Raw genomic sequence first — 17,512 nt, forward strand, 5'->3', positions numbered from 1 at the left:
CGGAGCGACTGATTCGCTAATCTTGGTGAGCATACAGGCAAATACAGGTAAGTAGAACAAGATAAAGCTTGCTGTTTCCTTGTATAAATTCGTCCTGTAATCCCCTACTTGTCTTGTATTTCTACATCTACATGTATTTCGAGATTGAGTTGCATGTTGTAAGATGTGTTGTCTTTTTTTACGCGACTGCCCCAAAAAAGGAGTGTATTGTTTTTTTCCAAGTCAAAATGTTTTTCCAAAACCGGTTGTATTCAATTATAGATTGCGCTGAAGCGTATCTTGCAAAACTTTGTTGTGTATCGTATAATTTCTAAGTTCAAATACAAAAAAGTTTTATTTTCTTTATCTTACATTATGTTATTTTTTATTTCTCATTCGTTATTGAAGTGCTTGATACTGCTCTATTCACACCTTCACTCTGAGTTCATTCAGAAAAAGTGAGTGTACTTTTTATTAGGGTTCCGTAGCCAAATGGCAAAAAACGGAACCCTTATGGATTCGTCATGTCTGTAGCTTCTAAAATAAGAGAATGATAAAACTAAAAAAAATATATGATGTACATTACTATGCAAACTTCCACCGAAAATTAGTTTGAATGAGATCTAGTAAGTTAGAAGCGCTGGTGGCCTAGCGGTAAGAGCGTGCGACTTGCAATCCGGAGGTCGCGGTTTCGAACCCCGGCTCGTACCAATGAGTTTTTCGGAACTTATGTACAAAATATCATTTGATATACCAGTCGCTTTTCGGTGAAGGAAAAACCGGACTAATCCCAATACGGGCCTAGTTTACCCTCTGGGTTGGAAGGTCAGATGGCAGTCGCTTTCGTAAAAACTAGTGCCCACGCCAATTACTGGGATTAGTTGTCAAGCGGACCCCAGGCTCCCATGAGCCGTGGCAAAATGCCGGGATAACGCGAGGAAGCTGATGAGATCTACTAAGTAGTTTTTTTTATAAATCCCCTAAATACGGAACCCTTCATGGGCGAGTGCGACTCGCACTTGGCCGCTTTTATTTATAGAAGTAGAGGGGCTAGAAGTCATGGACTCTGCTATTAAAATAACACTGAAACAAGGGTACCTTATATATGTATAAGTAAATTGACAAACATTCAGGGGGTATTTATTTAAACTTTATTGCACGATAAAAATTGTACAAATGGCGGATTTAATGCCTTAAGGCATTCTCTACCAGTCAACCAATGGATCAAACAAAAAACTTATACTTAGTGCAGGATTGTAGACTAAGAGAAGAAATATGAAACACAAATCAAGTTAAGTATTCTAAACAATATTCTAATTATACACTTACACATATATTATAACAATAACAGCAATATAAAATTACAAATAAATAAACATGCATAAATACATATATAAATAAATATATTATATTATATTATGTACCCAAGTATACAAGTATTACAAGTAACATGCGGACTGCATGCAGATCATTTATTTTTAAGCGAGTTAGTGAGGTGTTTAACTTGATTTTAAAAGAAAATTTGCTCTGTATGTTAAATTTCGGTATGAGGAATAGAAACAATAGGATATATAAACATTTCTTATATTTCTATAGATAACATTCAGTTTTAGTTTCACTCATACGTATTTGTCTTACACATAGTTACTTAAAATAATAGAAAATCACCACGTAACTGTACCATCCGCCTAAGCTACGTGGTAGGCTTACGATATTTTAACAAGATTATACCTTAATAACTAATAACATCGATTTTTATGACTACACGATATACAGGGTGTCCCAAGAAGTAGTGATATACTGAAGCTGGGAGGTAGAGGACCTAGAGGGCTATCTGAATCACCCCCATGTATGTTCCGCGATTTTTCGTATTTTCGGAGTTATGATTTTTTTTAATTTTTCACCTATCGCCGAGTACGATGAGATTTTTATTTATGGTGACGTGAATTATTGCGTAGATGCTTGATTTTTTTTGTGTGCTAAGCTGATAGATAGGCCAATTCAGTATAGTAACATTTACTATCGTTAGATCTTTGAATGGAATTTAAAAAATAATAATGCCAAGAAAGATAAAATTACCCAGTATGTTTTATTTTTTTAAGCGCCCTTGGAGATGTGACCATACTGGGTAATTTTATCTTTCTTGACATTAATTTTTTTTTAATTCCATTCAAAGATCTAACGATAGTAAATGTTACCATTCTGAATTGGCCTATCTATCAGCTTAGCACACAAAAAAATCAAGCACCTACAGCAATAATTCACGTCACCATAAATAAAAATCTCATCGTACTCGGCGATAGGTGAAAAATTAAAAAAAATCATAACTCCGAAAAATCGCGGAACATACATGGGGGTGATTCAGATAGCCCTCTAGGTCCTCTACCTCCCAGCTTCAGTATATCACTACTTCTTGGGACACCCTGTATATACAAATAGAATTAGTATAACCTGTACAGCTAGCAGCTGTAGTAGCGTATGACCTGGACAGCTTCCTGGACAACTGGCCGGAGGCTTGGGAGTCGTGGAAATCAAAGGGAGAGGCCTTTGCCTAGCACTTCCCACTGCTGCACTCAAATAGCATAGGAAAAAAAAAAGAATAGGTATAAGTGGCCCTATTCATATAGGTATTATACTGAACATGTTCACAAAAAAAACCACAAAGGTTTTTGGCCGGTACTGTACATACAATATTTTGATTAAAGCATCACCAATCAGTAACCAGAGGATAGAGGCAACGAAGTATAATAATATGCAAAATGTATTCTAACAATAATTATGAAGCGGAGTCCAGACGAGACAATTTTTCGCCAATTGATTAAATTGTCCGATCAAATCAGGACGTGCGGACAAGAATACCTACCAATTTGTGTGACGCTAGTATTTTCGTTTTGAAGCATTTTATTTAACTTAGAGGGCTCTCAAATATCAGCATAAAACTTTAATTGGAGAATGACGCCAATTTCATTTCTGATCAAATCGGTCGATTTGATCATCCCGTCTGGACACCGCTTGATGCTACTGCGAAGTAGGTACAAATGACGGCGACGGCGTTTGGCGACTCCGAGGCCTTTTAAAGTGCCCATTCAGAACGCGAAGTGTGGGGTCGATTTAGAACCTGCTCCAGACTTCGCGTTCGCGACTATAGATCGATTCATTCACGAAGACGCGTGCTTTGGTTCGTATTGTCATGCTATTAAAGGTTAGGGTATGCGCGCACGGGCAACTTAGTCGCCAGGCGACTTATTTGTCTCTTACGACAAATTAATCGCCTCCTCGCCGTGATGCGCGCACGAGAGCGACAGCAAAACGACTTTTTTCTACTCAGTCATCAACATGGATTGCGAAGAGACGGCTGTGGTCGTTGCACTCGTATTAAAAAAACCGATGAAAACGTCGAAATAATCAATATTGGGTGCATCCATTATGACTATGTTGTTTAAGTTAAATAAAGGATTCTACTTAATAAATAATTATTACAAAATATATAGAGGTCTCCATTCCACTTCTTCAATTAGCCTACTATTATCGATTATCATGTTCTACGACCGGCATTTTACTTCCTATTGAATGCGGGCGCGTATCCGTACACGTACACATACAAGCTCTCGCCGCGGCGGTCGAGTGGCATCTGGCCGGCCGGCGACTTATTTGTCGCCCGTGCGCGCACTAGCATTTAAACCAATAGGGAAGGAGACAGTTGCGTCGCGGGCTTGTCTCCGAACCCGCGGACAAAAAAGTCTCCCGCGAGTCGCGTCGCTACGTGTGCGCACTTCCATACTAACCCATAGACTTGACGTGAGAGACAAAATAGTCGCGGCGACAAAAGTTGCCCGTGCGCGCATACCCTTAGGTTTGTCACGTCATCGTGAATGACACTACTTATACGTTTGTATTTAGAAGCGGTCCTGCATAAACCTCTTAAACGAGCGTCGTACAGGTACAAGTTCACTTCTGATCCCTGAACTTCATGGTGAGGCGCAGGTAAGCGAGCGCCTCGGCCGCCGCCGCTTCCCTGGTGCGCGCGCAGAACACCAGCGGCGGCGACGACGGAGCCAGCCGCACCAGCGTCAGCGAGCCTCCCTGATACACGAATGACTATTAGACGAATATCTAAAGAATAATTTCTTGGTCTGGTGCCTGGCTTTTAGGTGTGCTCCAACCTTTACGCTTTGGTTAAATTATAACTAAATATTAGGGATGTACCGACTAGTCGCCGACTAGTCGGGAAAGCCGACTATCCGGCCACATTTGTAGTCGGCGACTAGTCGGCAAAAAAGGCCGATTAGTCGGCCTATTATTAACCCGTGGAGCGCCCTAACAAGACACGTGTGCTAGTAACTAGTATAGGAGTTCCATACTACGGTAATTCTGGGGCGCTCCAGGGGTTAATTACAGAAAACAGGACATAAATAAAATAAAAAGCCAAGATTAATCAAATGTTACGTGCCCATTTTACTCAAATACGTATTTAGGATATAAAATGAGCATGTGTTCATATTAAATTCACGTATAGGATGTATCGTCGCAGTAGCACAGAACATCTTTCAGTTGATATTGAAAGCGCGACGACGCATTGAGCATACAAATGTTTTTCTAATGCATGCGAACTTGGATAAAGTTACTACAGTTGCCATACGAACGTAATCTTTATCGGGAGGTAACGTTATGAACTTGGCCGACTAGCCGACTAATTGGCCATCCGAGCGCCGATTAGTCGGCTAGTCGGCCAAAACTATAGTCGGTACATCACTACTAAATATCATAATGTCATTATACCGTTCTCAAAAAGACTGTATAAAATTGTATTCCTTAAACATATGTATTTTAAATAATAATCCTCAACCGTTTCGTGCGTAGACGTAGAGTACGAACATCGGACTGACTGTAATTTCTGTATTGCCAAGATGCAATAGATACCATATAGGCATATAGGGCATATAGACGATCGATCCACTAAACAAACCGGATCGATACCATTAATAAAAAAACCGGCCCAGTGCGAGTCGGACTCGCGCACGGAGGGTTCCGCACCTTCAACAAAAAATAGAGCAAAACAAGCAAAAAAACGGTCACCCATCCAAGTACTGACCCCGCCCGACGTTGCTTAACTTCGGTCAAAAATCACGTTTGTTGTATGGGAGCCCCACTTAAATCTTTATTTTAGTCTGTTTTTAGTATTTGTTGTTATAGCGGCAACAGAGATACATCATCTGTGAAAATTTCAACTGTCTAGCTATCACGGTTCGTGAGATACAGCCTGGTGACAGACGGATGGATGGACGGACGGACGGACGGACAGCGGAGTCTTAGTAATAGGGTCCCGTTTTTACCCTTTGGGTACGGAACCTTAAAAATTTGTTTAGCCTATTGAAGATGTTAGCTACCTCGGCCGGGAGTGAGTGCCACTCGGCGCGCAGGCCCAGCGCCCCGGCGACCGCCTGCAGCGCTGTCTCGGGCTCCGCGTCTGGCGAGGCGGCTTCGAGCGCGTCCGCGCCCAGGTTCACTTTCTCTTCCTCTGCGAAATATATAGAGTACATGTAGGTAAAAAAACTGCAACTATATAACCGTGATTTATTTATTTAGAAGTTTAAGAAAATTATGTGCTCAGGGTTTAACAGACTAAATTAGACGGCGCTATATACCTATAGTATATAATTATGTATGTTCTGGAAATTGAATTTTCAAACGTTGACTTTATATAACTAAGCAATGTAAAAGATTAGCTGTCAAATATTAAAAGTGCGACCAAAATCGGGATGATTTACCCTTTCAAATGGATTATTCCCACTAGTTACCACCAAGTTGTTACCAGTGGTAACTACTGGGAATTTTTTTCCCACCTTTTACCACTGGTAACTACTGGGAAAAATAATTTCCAGTAGTTACCACCAACTCGGTTTGGTGGTAACTTTTATTCCCAGTAGTTACCACCAAAATGTTGTTAGAGTCAAATACTAATAAAAACAGTATAAATAGTATAATATAAATATAGAGTAATTTAATAAATAATTATTAAGTCGATTTGTGTTTTAGTAAACTGCCTTAACCTTTTTTTTAAGTATAAATAGTATAATAAAAAACAGTATAAATAGTATAATATAAATATAGAGTAATTTAATAAATAATTATTAAGTCGATTTGTGTTTTAGTAAACTGCCTTAACCTTTTTTTAAGTGACCAAAAATATTGAAACAGTTTAACCGGTATTAGTACAAAAACTATAATTATATGTAAGGATAAATTTAATAATCCATTTAGATTATTTTTCAAGTGATTTTCTTAGGTAATTCAAAATCACTCTGTATTTATACTGTTTTTATTAGTATTTAACTCTAACAAATTTTTGGTGGTAACTATTTTTCCCAGTAGTTACCAGTGGTAAAAGGTGGGAAAAAAATTCCCAGTAGTTACCACTGGTAGGCAACAACTTGGTGGTAACTAGTGGGAATAACCCTTTCAAATGTCATTAGACTCATTAGAAGTATTGAGTTTAGAAATAATAGGTATGCGATTGCGAATATTTTTCGCATTTGTAACAATACATATATTACAAGATATAATCGCCCACGGCACCCCACCTTAGGGCTCATTTAGACGGCGCGCGAACTCGTATACGATTTTAGTTCCATTGCGGACCATTGAGGTTACACCAATTCAGCCGACCGATCAAATGACGCATTGTAATGAAACTCGCATGCGAGTTCTCACACCGTCTAAATGAGCCCTTATCGCTTGAATATAGCTTTTCGTAGTTTCCAGTCTGCTAACTAGAATACGTTTTGGTACATACAATTTTCATTCGTAGGCTGCCTCTGTCGCACTCTTGATGTTCATACACCTGATGGCTTCTCTTCACACTTGAATTGACAACATTTCAAAATTTGTAAAGTGGGCTAAATCAAAAATCATTTCGGTAAACATGCTTCCTGTATGTAGGTAATAAGTATTTTTATTCCATAAATTTCTCAGAAAAAGTGTAAACTGGAAGTGTGACGTCATTACCATAATACAAAATAATAATAAAAAACACGTATAGGTGTACCTTAGAATTTAATTCTCTTACGTTAGCCCACTTGAAAATGTGAAATGTTGTTAATTGTCTTAGATCTGTGGAGTAACGGCATAATTATGTACGGGGCCGTACAGCGCCATCTGCATCATCTGCCAAATTCCAGGCACGAATTTGTCTTCAACTTTACACATCTTACCCAATCAATAAATCTTTGCTACTAGGCATAAATCTTTGGAATTACTGACATTAAAATGCAATTTGAAATTATGTTCTGTTTTGCAATAGTTATTTGTTTTACAAGGGGGCAAAGTTGTTGTATAACCGCTCCTGCTAATATTGATACCCGAGCAAGCGAAAGATTCAGATTCAGCAAGCGAAAGAGAGCGTTGCGAGGGTTTCAAAGCACGAGGGTTAAACAAAATTTGCCCCCGAGTGAAACACAAAATTTTTCACCACACCAACCCGAAGCAAATATTAAATGTAAAATATCAAACAAAATCAAATTCAAATGAATGTTATTAAATATTTATCATCCAAAATCATCATTTACAAGTAAATTCTACCAGCAAAAATAAGAAAACAACTCAAAATTTGCATTTGATTACTTTGCCTCACATGTGAATAAAATGCAACTTTGCTATCGGTTTTTGAAGTGCAAAGTAAGCCTTTGCGAGCTGGTGTGGTGAAAAAATATAATCTTAATTTCTGGTCTCGGTCCGATGAATGTAGGACTCACTTTATCTTAATGAATGCGTGACATATCAGCATATCACCAATTAATATATCGGTTTAATTGCATATATCGTAAAATCTTGATAACTAGGATTTTAAGCATGCTTTACAGGCCTGAACCTGCAGGACACATGAACTAGCAGGGATTGTTAGTCAGCCCACACAGAACCACTCGATTAAAATGAAGCATGCAAACCCGCAATATTGCTCAATGCAAAGACCAAACACAATCAAAATGAAAGCACTCCCATTAAAATCTAAGGATCTAGCTACGCCCCACCGAGGTCCTGTGAAAATTTCCATATTTGTTACATAATAGGTAACATAGGTATATGTATGAGCTATGGGGACAACTAGCTGCATAAGTACCTACATGGACACATTCATAAAGTGACCATGCACTATTGCAGCTGGGTGTAAAGTATGATTTTTCCGAGATGATTTTTTCGGCACGGGTCCTATACTGTGACTGTGTCTGGCTTCACTGCTGTCTCCAGTCACATTATTATGTGTTAAACGAAACAAATACAAATTAGACTACTTTTCAACCGGAGAGTGCAGTTCACAGATGGGGTACAACTAGGGTTGCCAGATCAAAAGGCGCTATTATCGGGAAAAAGTATCAATTTTTCGGGATTTTGGGCCTTAAGTCGGGAAAATGAACCATTCAAATTAAATTGATTATAATAAAAACAACGATATTTTACATTATTGGCACTAGGTCAGCTGCTCTGCCCAATCTCTGCGCAGACGGGCTCGACGCGGTTCGCTGGTTCGCTCGACGACAGTTCAGAACTTGAAATTATTGTTTTATAACGTGATGCTGTTTTTCGGGACAATTTTCACTTTGTCGGGAATCGGGAACACATGCTAAAAATCGGGAGAATCCCGCCGAATCCCGACCATCTGGCAACCCTAGGTACAACAATTTTTTGCAAAGTGCAACCAACAAGCATGCAAGTTAGTGGGACAGTGGGACAGTACCGAGGTGGAGCAACAGACCGAGGTGGTAGTCGGCGACGCGCTGCGCCAGGTCGGGCCGGTGCGGCGCGTCGGCGCGCGCCTCCACGTAGCGCTCCATGGCGCGCTCGTGCGCCCGAGCCAGCGCCTCCTCCTGCACGACACGAAGCGTGTTATAGATTACACATGCTATAATAATATACTCCGCCTGGTACTCTCTTCCGAGATTCGCGAATGACCTAACTGTCACTTGCCTACGTCATCATGCTGTTTACAGGTTCTCAAACTTTAAAATGTGGGAGAATTTTAACCAACGGTGAAAATTATTTTAACGGCATTAATTTTAAGTTATTCATGTAGAAACATAGTAAAATAAAACAAATCTATACTGCCCTTTTGACTCCTACTCTTACAGTTCCGAATAGAACAGCCAACCATTTTCGTAACAAAACATTAATTCACAAGCTTACGACGTGAAAAGTTTGGAAAACACTGCGACTGCTGACACTGAGCGAGAAGGAAATAACAATTAACACGCGTTCGACAAGGATGACGGTCAGGGACAAAATGGTGGATTGTCAAATGTGACAGCGCTATCCTGTGTTGCCAGTAGTGTAAACAGAATTACCCGAACGTCTGAAATTTTTTTCGTGAATCGGAAGATAATGCTAACGAATAATTAAAAATGACGTGTTATTGTAAAATTTAAGATAAAATACATATAAATGAAAATTATAAAATTATAAAGAAATATTTTAACTTATTAACCATAGATATAATGTACCCATGTAACATGTTATGTTGAAATAAAGTGGCAATGTTATTGTGACGTAGGCAAGTGACACTCTGGGAAGAGAAGACCATGTTTTATTAGACCATGATTATATTAGTAGATATACTCACAATACAAGCGAGTTCATTCACCATACATTAAACTAAAGCAAGCCCAACGAAATGGGATAAAGAATGTAAACAATCTGACTCTAACTGAGTTACATTGCAAGCGCCGGTGACTCTATTCTTGCTTTAAGACATCGATCATCGTGTAAACTCCTTCGTGCCGTTGCAGGTTGCCGTCAGGGACGAGTTTTCATGTACAGTCGCCATCATAAATATCGGAGCGGCCAATGTACTCACAAATATCTGAACACGCCTCTATTGTCAGGGCGCTAGGTGCGTGTTCAGATATTTTTGAGCACCTCGGCCGCTCCGATATTTCTGATGGCGACTGTACTCAGAAGGCCTCGTTCGACGTGTTGCCTCTCTGTCGCACTTAAGTACGAATTTACAAGTGCGACAGAGAAGCAACACGTCGAACGTGGTTCGCGGTAGGCCCTCAGTTGCCTTTTTGGTGGTGGCGGAGAGAAGCGCGGCGCGCGCACTGAGGGCAGGATGTCCTCACCAGGGAGCCGATTTTTGAATTTCGATCGCTCGATTTTGTCACTCGAAAATCGGTGGAAAACGGCGAAATGGTAATTTTTGAAATTCGAGCGATAGAAATTGGGAATCTAGTGGTATTGACCACTCGTTTTCAATTCTATTAGTAGAACTTACATGCCTAGTAGTGGAGATATTACAGAACGAAATACACGAAATCAAGCGGTCGAATTTCAAAAATTGGTCCCCTGAACGAAACCGCCGCAACTCAGGGAGCCGGGGGCTCTCCCCGAGGTCCGAGCGGGTAGCGAGTTGAGTCACGACCAGGGAAGGCAGAATGTCCTCACCTCGACAAAGTCCTCAGTGAGCCTGGCCAGGTTTTCCCTCAAGTACTGGTACAGCTGCTGCGCGGCGAGCTGCTGCGCCGCCTTCTTCGTGGTGGCGGAGGCGACGCGCTGGTGCGCGCCCACGGCCCCGCGCGCCGTGAAGCGCCGCGCGTGCGCCGGGCCCGTGTCGCCCTCCAGCGTGTACTCGGGCCCCGGCAACTTGTACTCTTGGCACAGCTCCTGCGCAAACATATCACAAATATTATGTTATACAGAATAAACACTATTTCATGCAGAATTAAGACACGCTTGACAAGATGGAATTAATAACACAAATCAAGGTCAAACCGATCATCAAACACCTGACCGAGCGAAATTACACGATCACTAGAAATAACGGCAAAAAAGTGCCTATTTTGTTTTGGCTCTCCTGAAAAGTTGACTTTTTTCACATCTGACCCTATGAACTCGAGGTGAGATATTAATTTAAAAAAAGATACCTTATCTATACCAAGTGAAACTTCCCATATTTCTCGTGTTTAGTATTATTCATAGATATATTTAGTTCATAAGTTATTTATTTGTCTTTTTACTGTCTTTTTCAATGAAATATTTTTTTTATCTATCTCGTAGAAAACTTCCCCCTTTATGAAAATGTATAAGTATCTAATGGCACCCAGGGCACAAACATACATATAAAAATATACAAGTAATGATACTTTATAGAATACGCCACGTCATGTAACTTCGCATATTTCGTCCTAATACATTTGAACTTTTCGATTGGCGTTTATCATCTTGGCTACGGCCCTTGGTACCTTAAGGAGCGCTTTGTAGCTCCTGGCGCCGCCGCCAGCGGCAACTGCATCGCCATCCCCGGCGACGGGCGGGCAGGGCGCGCAGGGCGCGGTGTAGGGCGCGGGCACGTTGAGCCCGGCGGCCGCGAGCCGCGCCAGCATGAGCCGCGCGGCCTCCTGCTTGGCCTCCTTCTTGCTGCGCGCCGTGGCGGATACCACGTGCCCGCGCGCCGCGCAGCGGTACTCGAACACGGCTAAGTGCTGCGGCCCTGACTGTCAACAACAAGCCGAGATTAGCCAGCATCACGCCACCAGGTGGCAGTTTTTGTTTTCTATTGTATTTGTGTTGGTTTTTACAAATGAAGTAATTCTTTTATCTTATTACATTAGTGGTAGCAAAGAGTTAATAATTGTAAAATACCTATAAACTAAATAGTACATTATTGCAGAGGCCGGGAAAGGGCAATTCGTGGATGAGTGTCGACAAAGAAGACGAATCCACGAATTGCTATTCCTGCCGAGCATATAGTGCTTTTCTCCAAACATGCGAGGAAATAAGGTAAAATAATATTTATTTAAGCATCAAGCATCACTCAAATCGAACCTTCATATCAAAAATGTCAAAAACAATTTCCCTCTTTAATTAATTTTTAAAAGTTAAGGGTACAAACTTATTCTGCCAGTCAGTACCATTCAATATTCGTTCATTCAATATAACTGTGCAATATAGTTGGTCAAACCAATTTGTCAGTCAGTAAGAACTATACCCATCCTTTACTTTCGTGTGCTAGTACTAGTGTAAGACAAAGATAGTATGATTCTCTCTGTCTATGTTTGAAATGAGAAAGTCCTTTGACAAACTATATAAGCTTTATGAACACGGATGGAGATCCTTAATAAAATATAAAAATAATCTTTGATTTTATTATTATTAAGCAGTATTCGCACGATCATACACGAGCACAACGGTCTTGTAAGAACGAGACAAGTAAGGTCGTTTATCGTACTATCTCACTCTATCCTATAGCTTGAAATGATAGCTGATGTCGTGTAGACGCGGCTCGCGGCTATAATAATTGGCTGTTTGCGTTTTTAATTTTTAAAAAGTAAAAAACACTACAGTAATAAGTCATTACTGTAGTGTTTTTTTCATTCCCGTCCGCTAGAACAGGACAGCGATAGGTTGATTTTTTTAAATTAGAGTTTGACAATAACGAATAACTTCCCGTACTATTTTTGGTACAATAAGGTGAACATTTCCGAGCATATTGGAGAAAATAGATATAATATACCCAAGAAAAAGTGACTAAGCTGAGCTCTGGTGGCGGAGGCCAGAATTGAACTAGCGTGTTCAGCTTACGCGGCTAATGTCCTGACCACTAGAACACTCACCAGCCACTTACTTACTTTTTTTTAGTATGTGACATTTATTTCAGTTTATAATTTATACAGTTTACAGAATAGAACCAGAATGGACAGGGCTACAACATAGAGACTTGGGCGTTTTCTAAAATAGATATTGAAAACCTGATTCTTTCAAATCTGGACGTTCTTGGGCTCATTCTACTCAGAATCGACAGCTTTCTCCATCCTGCCATTAAAAAAAGATGTCCCAAAATGTCCATTCCATTACGTCACGTTTTGATATGAAAAAAAAAAACCGGCCAAGTGCGAGTCGGACTCGCGCACGGAGAGTTCCGCACCATCAACAAAAAATTGAGCAAAACAAGCAAAAAAACGGTCACCCATCCAAGTACTGACCCCGCCCGACGTTGCTTAACTTCGGTCAAAAATCACGTTTGTTGTATGGGAGCCCCACTTAAATCTTTATTTTATTCTGTTTTTAGTATTTGTTGTTATAGCAGCAACAGAAATACATCATCTGTGAAAATTTCAACTTTCTAGCTATCACGGTTCGTGAGATACAGCCTGGTGACAGACGGACGGACAGCGGAGTCTTAGTAATAGGGTCCCGTTTTTACCCTTTTGGGTACGGAACCCTAAAAAGAAAAAAAAAATCACTTGTATGTGCGTGACGTAGTGGAACTGGAACGTACAATTTTCATACAAATTTTTGGGACATTTTATTTTATCATCAGAATTGATTATGCTAGTGATTCTGAGTTGAAAGAACCCAAAAACACCAGGATCTGTGAGAATCAGGTTTTCGATATTTATTTTAGAAAACGCCCACTTATGGTTATTATAGCTCTCAGGCATGAGACATGAAAGAATAACTTGGAAGTAACATCTTGTTTTCATAAAGTATTTCTGCTACTACGAGACAAGTTTTGAAGATTTGGGTAGGGAAATTTTAATCACAATAAAGTGAGTCTTTCAAATACCAGTCAAAAACAAACCTGAGCAACACACTCATACTCAGGAGACTCCGAGAACTTCACCATAAGCTCTTGCAGGACAGTTATCGGTGTTTTCATCATCTTGTTTCTGCAAAACAATAATTTTAGGTATACAGTACAGTTTCATGTTGCAGCAAGTAAAAATTAAATAGTCTCTTATTCAAAATCGGTTATGCTGATTAACCTTTATCTAATGAGATTATTGTTTGTGTAAAGACATAACCTGCGATAGGCGGGTCGACTGCCTTTAGTCCTCGATTGCAATGAATTTCATAACATACGTTTTCTGGAATAACACTAGTTGTAAGTACTTACTAGGTAGAACCAGTATAACGTCACATCAATAGAATTTCACGGAATAAATGCTTGTAATAAGCAAACTTAGTTAAATAAATGAAAGTTGCAAAATGATAACTAAAACATTCGTAGTTTGTAGCATTTGCTGTCAATTTGCTGTTTTTGTCAGTGTTGCCAGAGCGCTTCCAGCTTATGTACGGTCGTACGTCAAAAAAGGTACGATTTTGATAAAAAAAGGTACGGTTTTTTTATTATAGCTGGTCAACCAAATCTTGTCAGTAGAAAAAGGCGCGAAATTCAAATTTTCTATGAGACGATATCCCTTCGCGCCTACATTTTTCAAATTTGCCGCCTTTTTCTACTGACAAGATCTGGTTGACCAAGTATAGTAAAATTTTCTTAAGCTTTGGATTCCTCCGAAAACGGTGCCGTCATATGACGGCCGTCATATAGCGGCAGCAAAAGACGGCCGTCTTTACGGTGGCGACATGTGGAAAGTACCACGGCGTCATAACACACCGTCATCCACCAAGGTCAAAGTGGCAAATTTGAAATATGTAGGCGCGATGGGATAACGTCCCATAGAAAATTTGAATTTCGCGCCTTTTCCTACTGACAAGATTTGCTTGATCATCTATAATTTACTTGGAGGATGAAATATCATCAGAAGAGGAAAATAATCGTAGTACGGAATCATTTATTCAAATCTCGTGTCATTTATTCAAAATGGCGTCACCGCTATCTAATAAAACGTTCACGAAACTATAGACACCGTCATGACGGCCGTCATCTTACGTTACGTTGACAATCAACGTAACGTAACGCCGTCTAGGAAACCGCGCCATCTTGTTTACATAGACAACGTTCTAGTGACGTCAGTCAACGCTATATAGCGGCCGTAATATGACGGCACCGTTTTTGGAGGAATCCAAAGCTTAAAGCTCTGGATTCCTCCGAAAACGGTGCCGTCATATTACGGCCGCTATATAGCGTTGACTGACGTCACTAGAACGTTGTCTATGTAAACAAGATGGCGCGGTTTCCTAGACGGCGTTAAGCTTTGGATTCCTCCGAAAACGGTGCCGTCATATTACGGCCGCTATATTGCGTTGACTGACGTCACTAGAACGTTGTCTATGTAAAGATCGGTTTTCCTAGGATAGCGGTGCCGTCATATAGCGGCCGTCTCCATACTAAATAATACGGCTAAATATGGATGTCGTAGTATTTGTATGGAGACGGCCGCTATATGACGGCACCGCTATCGGAGGAAACCAAAGCATAAACAAGATGGCGCGGTTTCGTAGACGGCGTTACGTTACGTTGATTGTCAACGTAACGTAAGATGACGGCCGTCATGACCTTGTCGATAGTTTCGTGAACGTTTTATTAGATAGCGGTGACGCCATTTTGAATAAATGACACGAGATTTGAATAAATGATTCCGTACTACGATTATTTTCCTCTTCTGATGATATTTCATCCTCCAAGTAAATTATAGATGATCAAGCAAATCTTGTCAGTAGGAAAAGGCGCGAAATTCAAATTTTCTATGGAACGTTATCCCATCGCGCCTACATTTTTCAAATTTGCCGCTTTGACCTTGGTGGATGACGGTGTGTTATGACGCCGTGGTACTTTCCACATGTCGCCACCGTAAAGACGGCCGTCTTTTGCTGCCGCTATATGACGGCCGTCATATGACGGCACCGTTTTCGGAGGAATCCAAAGCTTTACAGAAACAATATTTATATGTGGGTGTGTGGGTGGATGAATGAGTATAGTTTTCCTGATTGTTACTGACTGACAAATTGATTTGACCAACTATAAGTGTAGTGTACACGTCATAGTTAACCAATTTTGTTTGCATCGATATAAAGTTGGCCAACCAAATCTTGTCAGTAAAAAAAGGCGCGAAATTCAAATTTTGTATGGGACGATATCCCTTCGCGCCTACATTTTTCAAATTTGCCGCCTTTTTTTACTGTCAAGATTTGGTTGACCAAGTATAGATAGGTACATGAAAAATAAAATTTGTCAAGCCATTTCCGGAAAAAAGCGGAAAATTAAAAAAAAAAATGGTGCGAAGTGTTATGGTCCAATAGAAAACTTAAATTTCGCGCCATTTTATACTGACTAAGCTATAAATGGCCGGCTGAATTTTGACTACCTGAGTTTTGTAATCTGGATAATAATGCCAAATAAAACGAAATACACTCAGATGACTAAGTAACTTTCTACTGGATATGCAAATGTACATACATAAATTAAAAAGAAATGCATGTGAATAAGATTGGTAAGATAAACAAGTAGGATTTATGGACATGACCTGACTTAGGTACCTGACAGCCCGAGAACAAATTCTTTATAATTTTTTTAACTTCTTTTAGCGTTTTTATTATTCTTCGAGCAACTGCACTGCATTAGAAGCAATCACAAAGCAATATTAATAATATTACACATAAATTATTTAATGTAGTTTTATGGATAATTGCCAATACCCTACCAGGGTGCCATGTCATCTATTTCCATTGTAACATCTATTCTATTGTACCATGGTTAACATGGTTTGCAATAAACGATATTACTATTACTATTAGCAAAGCACAGGTAAGAAAAACACAACTGCCGACTGCAACTAAAGAAACGTGTATTTTCTATAGTACATGGTACATTTTTATGGTGGCTATTGTTGTCAGATTAGATATTTTGCCCTGAACAAACCATCCTGAACCAATACAACGAAAAAAAAAAGTTGATACACAATCATAGAGTCCAACCGAGAAAAGTCTGCAGCGATTTTGATAGCCCACGCAGTGCAAGTGTTATTTTAAACGTCAGCCTTCTATGAATTTATGACGTGTAAATAACACTTGCACTGCGTGGGCTATCAAAATCGCTGCAGACTTTTCTTGGTCTAACTCTACATCAAAAGGTACCGTTTTAGTACGATGTACGCTGCTTACAAAAAAGGTACGCAAGGGTCGAAAATAGTATCCAAAACCGTACTAAAAGGTACGATCTGGCAACACTGGTTTTTGTTTGACTTGACATCTCAAAGGCGTTTCCAGGGCCTCTACAAAACTCACGATAATATTTAAAGCAGCGGAATAAAGTGGAGTCCAGACGAGACAATTTTTCGTCAATCTGATGAAATTGTCCGATCGAATTAGGCCGTGCGGACGCAAACGTCAATTTCATTCCCCGATCAAATCAGCAAGTGCGGACACAAAAATGCTAATTTTCGGAGTTAGAGATAGAGATAGAGATAGAGATCTTTATTTGCATACCATTGTATAGATGTTACATACATGGACCCTGGAAAGGGTGTAGCAAAAATTAGGTAGTTCACAATATCACAGTTTGCTTATTATTACTTCTTACTAATTATTATCATTCTTATACATTTTCAAAATTTTCTAAATTGCACTTTCTAACTAATACTTCTTGTTAGGTACCTATAAACAAGGGTTTCTACATATTCGTATTAAGTATAACCGTTCGTTTTACTTAATATAAAATATGTTATAATATACAATTATGTTTATATATACAACACAAGTTACAAGTACAAGCTACATACAAGGTACATAGCTTTACATAATATCATCCTCCATAAATTCGGCTATTGAGTAGTAACATTTATCCATCAGCATAGTTTTAAGGCGG

General features: G+C 39.7%; 1 protein-coding gene across 2 annotated transcripts; it reads right to left on the reverse strand.

Annotated features, from left to right (window-relative positions):
- Positions 1-3,906: 3,906 nt before the first annotated feature.
- Positions 3,907-13,960, reverse strand: LOC134662894 (RISC-loading complex subunit tarbp2-like). 2 transcript variants are annotated; one of them, XM_063519200.1, is made up of 7 exons: positions 13,862-13,960; positions 13,547-13,634; positions 11,208-11,459; positions 10,411-10,629; positions 8,711-8,840; positions 5,367-5,497; positions 3,907-4,062 (listed from the first exon to the last, which is right to left on the reverse strand). In XM_063519200.1, the coding sequence occupies exons 2-7, from the start codon at positions 13,625-13,627 to the stop codon at positions 3,928-3,930; spliced, it is 948 nt and encodes a 315-aa protein (XP_063375270.1). In that variant the 5' UTR covers positions 13,628-13,634; positions 13,862-13,960; the 3' UTR covers positions 3,907-3,927. The 2 variants fall into 2 exon arrangements, with proteins under 2 accessions (XP_063375270.1, XP_063375271.1); XM_063519201.1 differs by having other exon boundaries at positions 8,729-8,840; positions 13,862-13,954.
- Positions 13,961-17,512: the final 3,552 nt, after the last annotated feature.

The sequence above is a fragment of the Cydia amplana genome, chromosome 3, assembly GCF_948474715.1.
Source record: "Cydia amplana chromosome 3, ilCydAmpl1.1, whole genome shotgun sequence".
In the NCBI taxonomy this organism is placed as follows: domain Eukaryota; kingdom Metazoa; phylum Arthropoda; class Insecta; order Lepidoptera; family Tortricidae; genus Cydia; species Cydia amplana.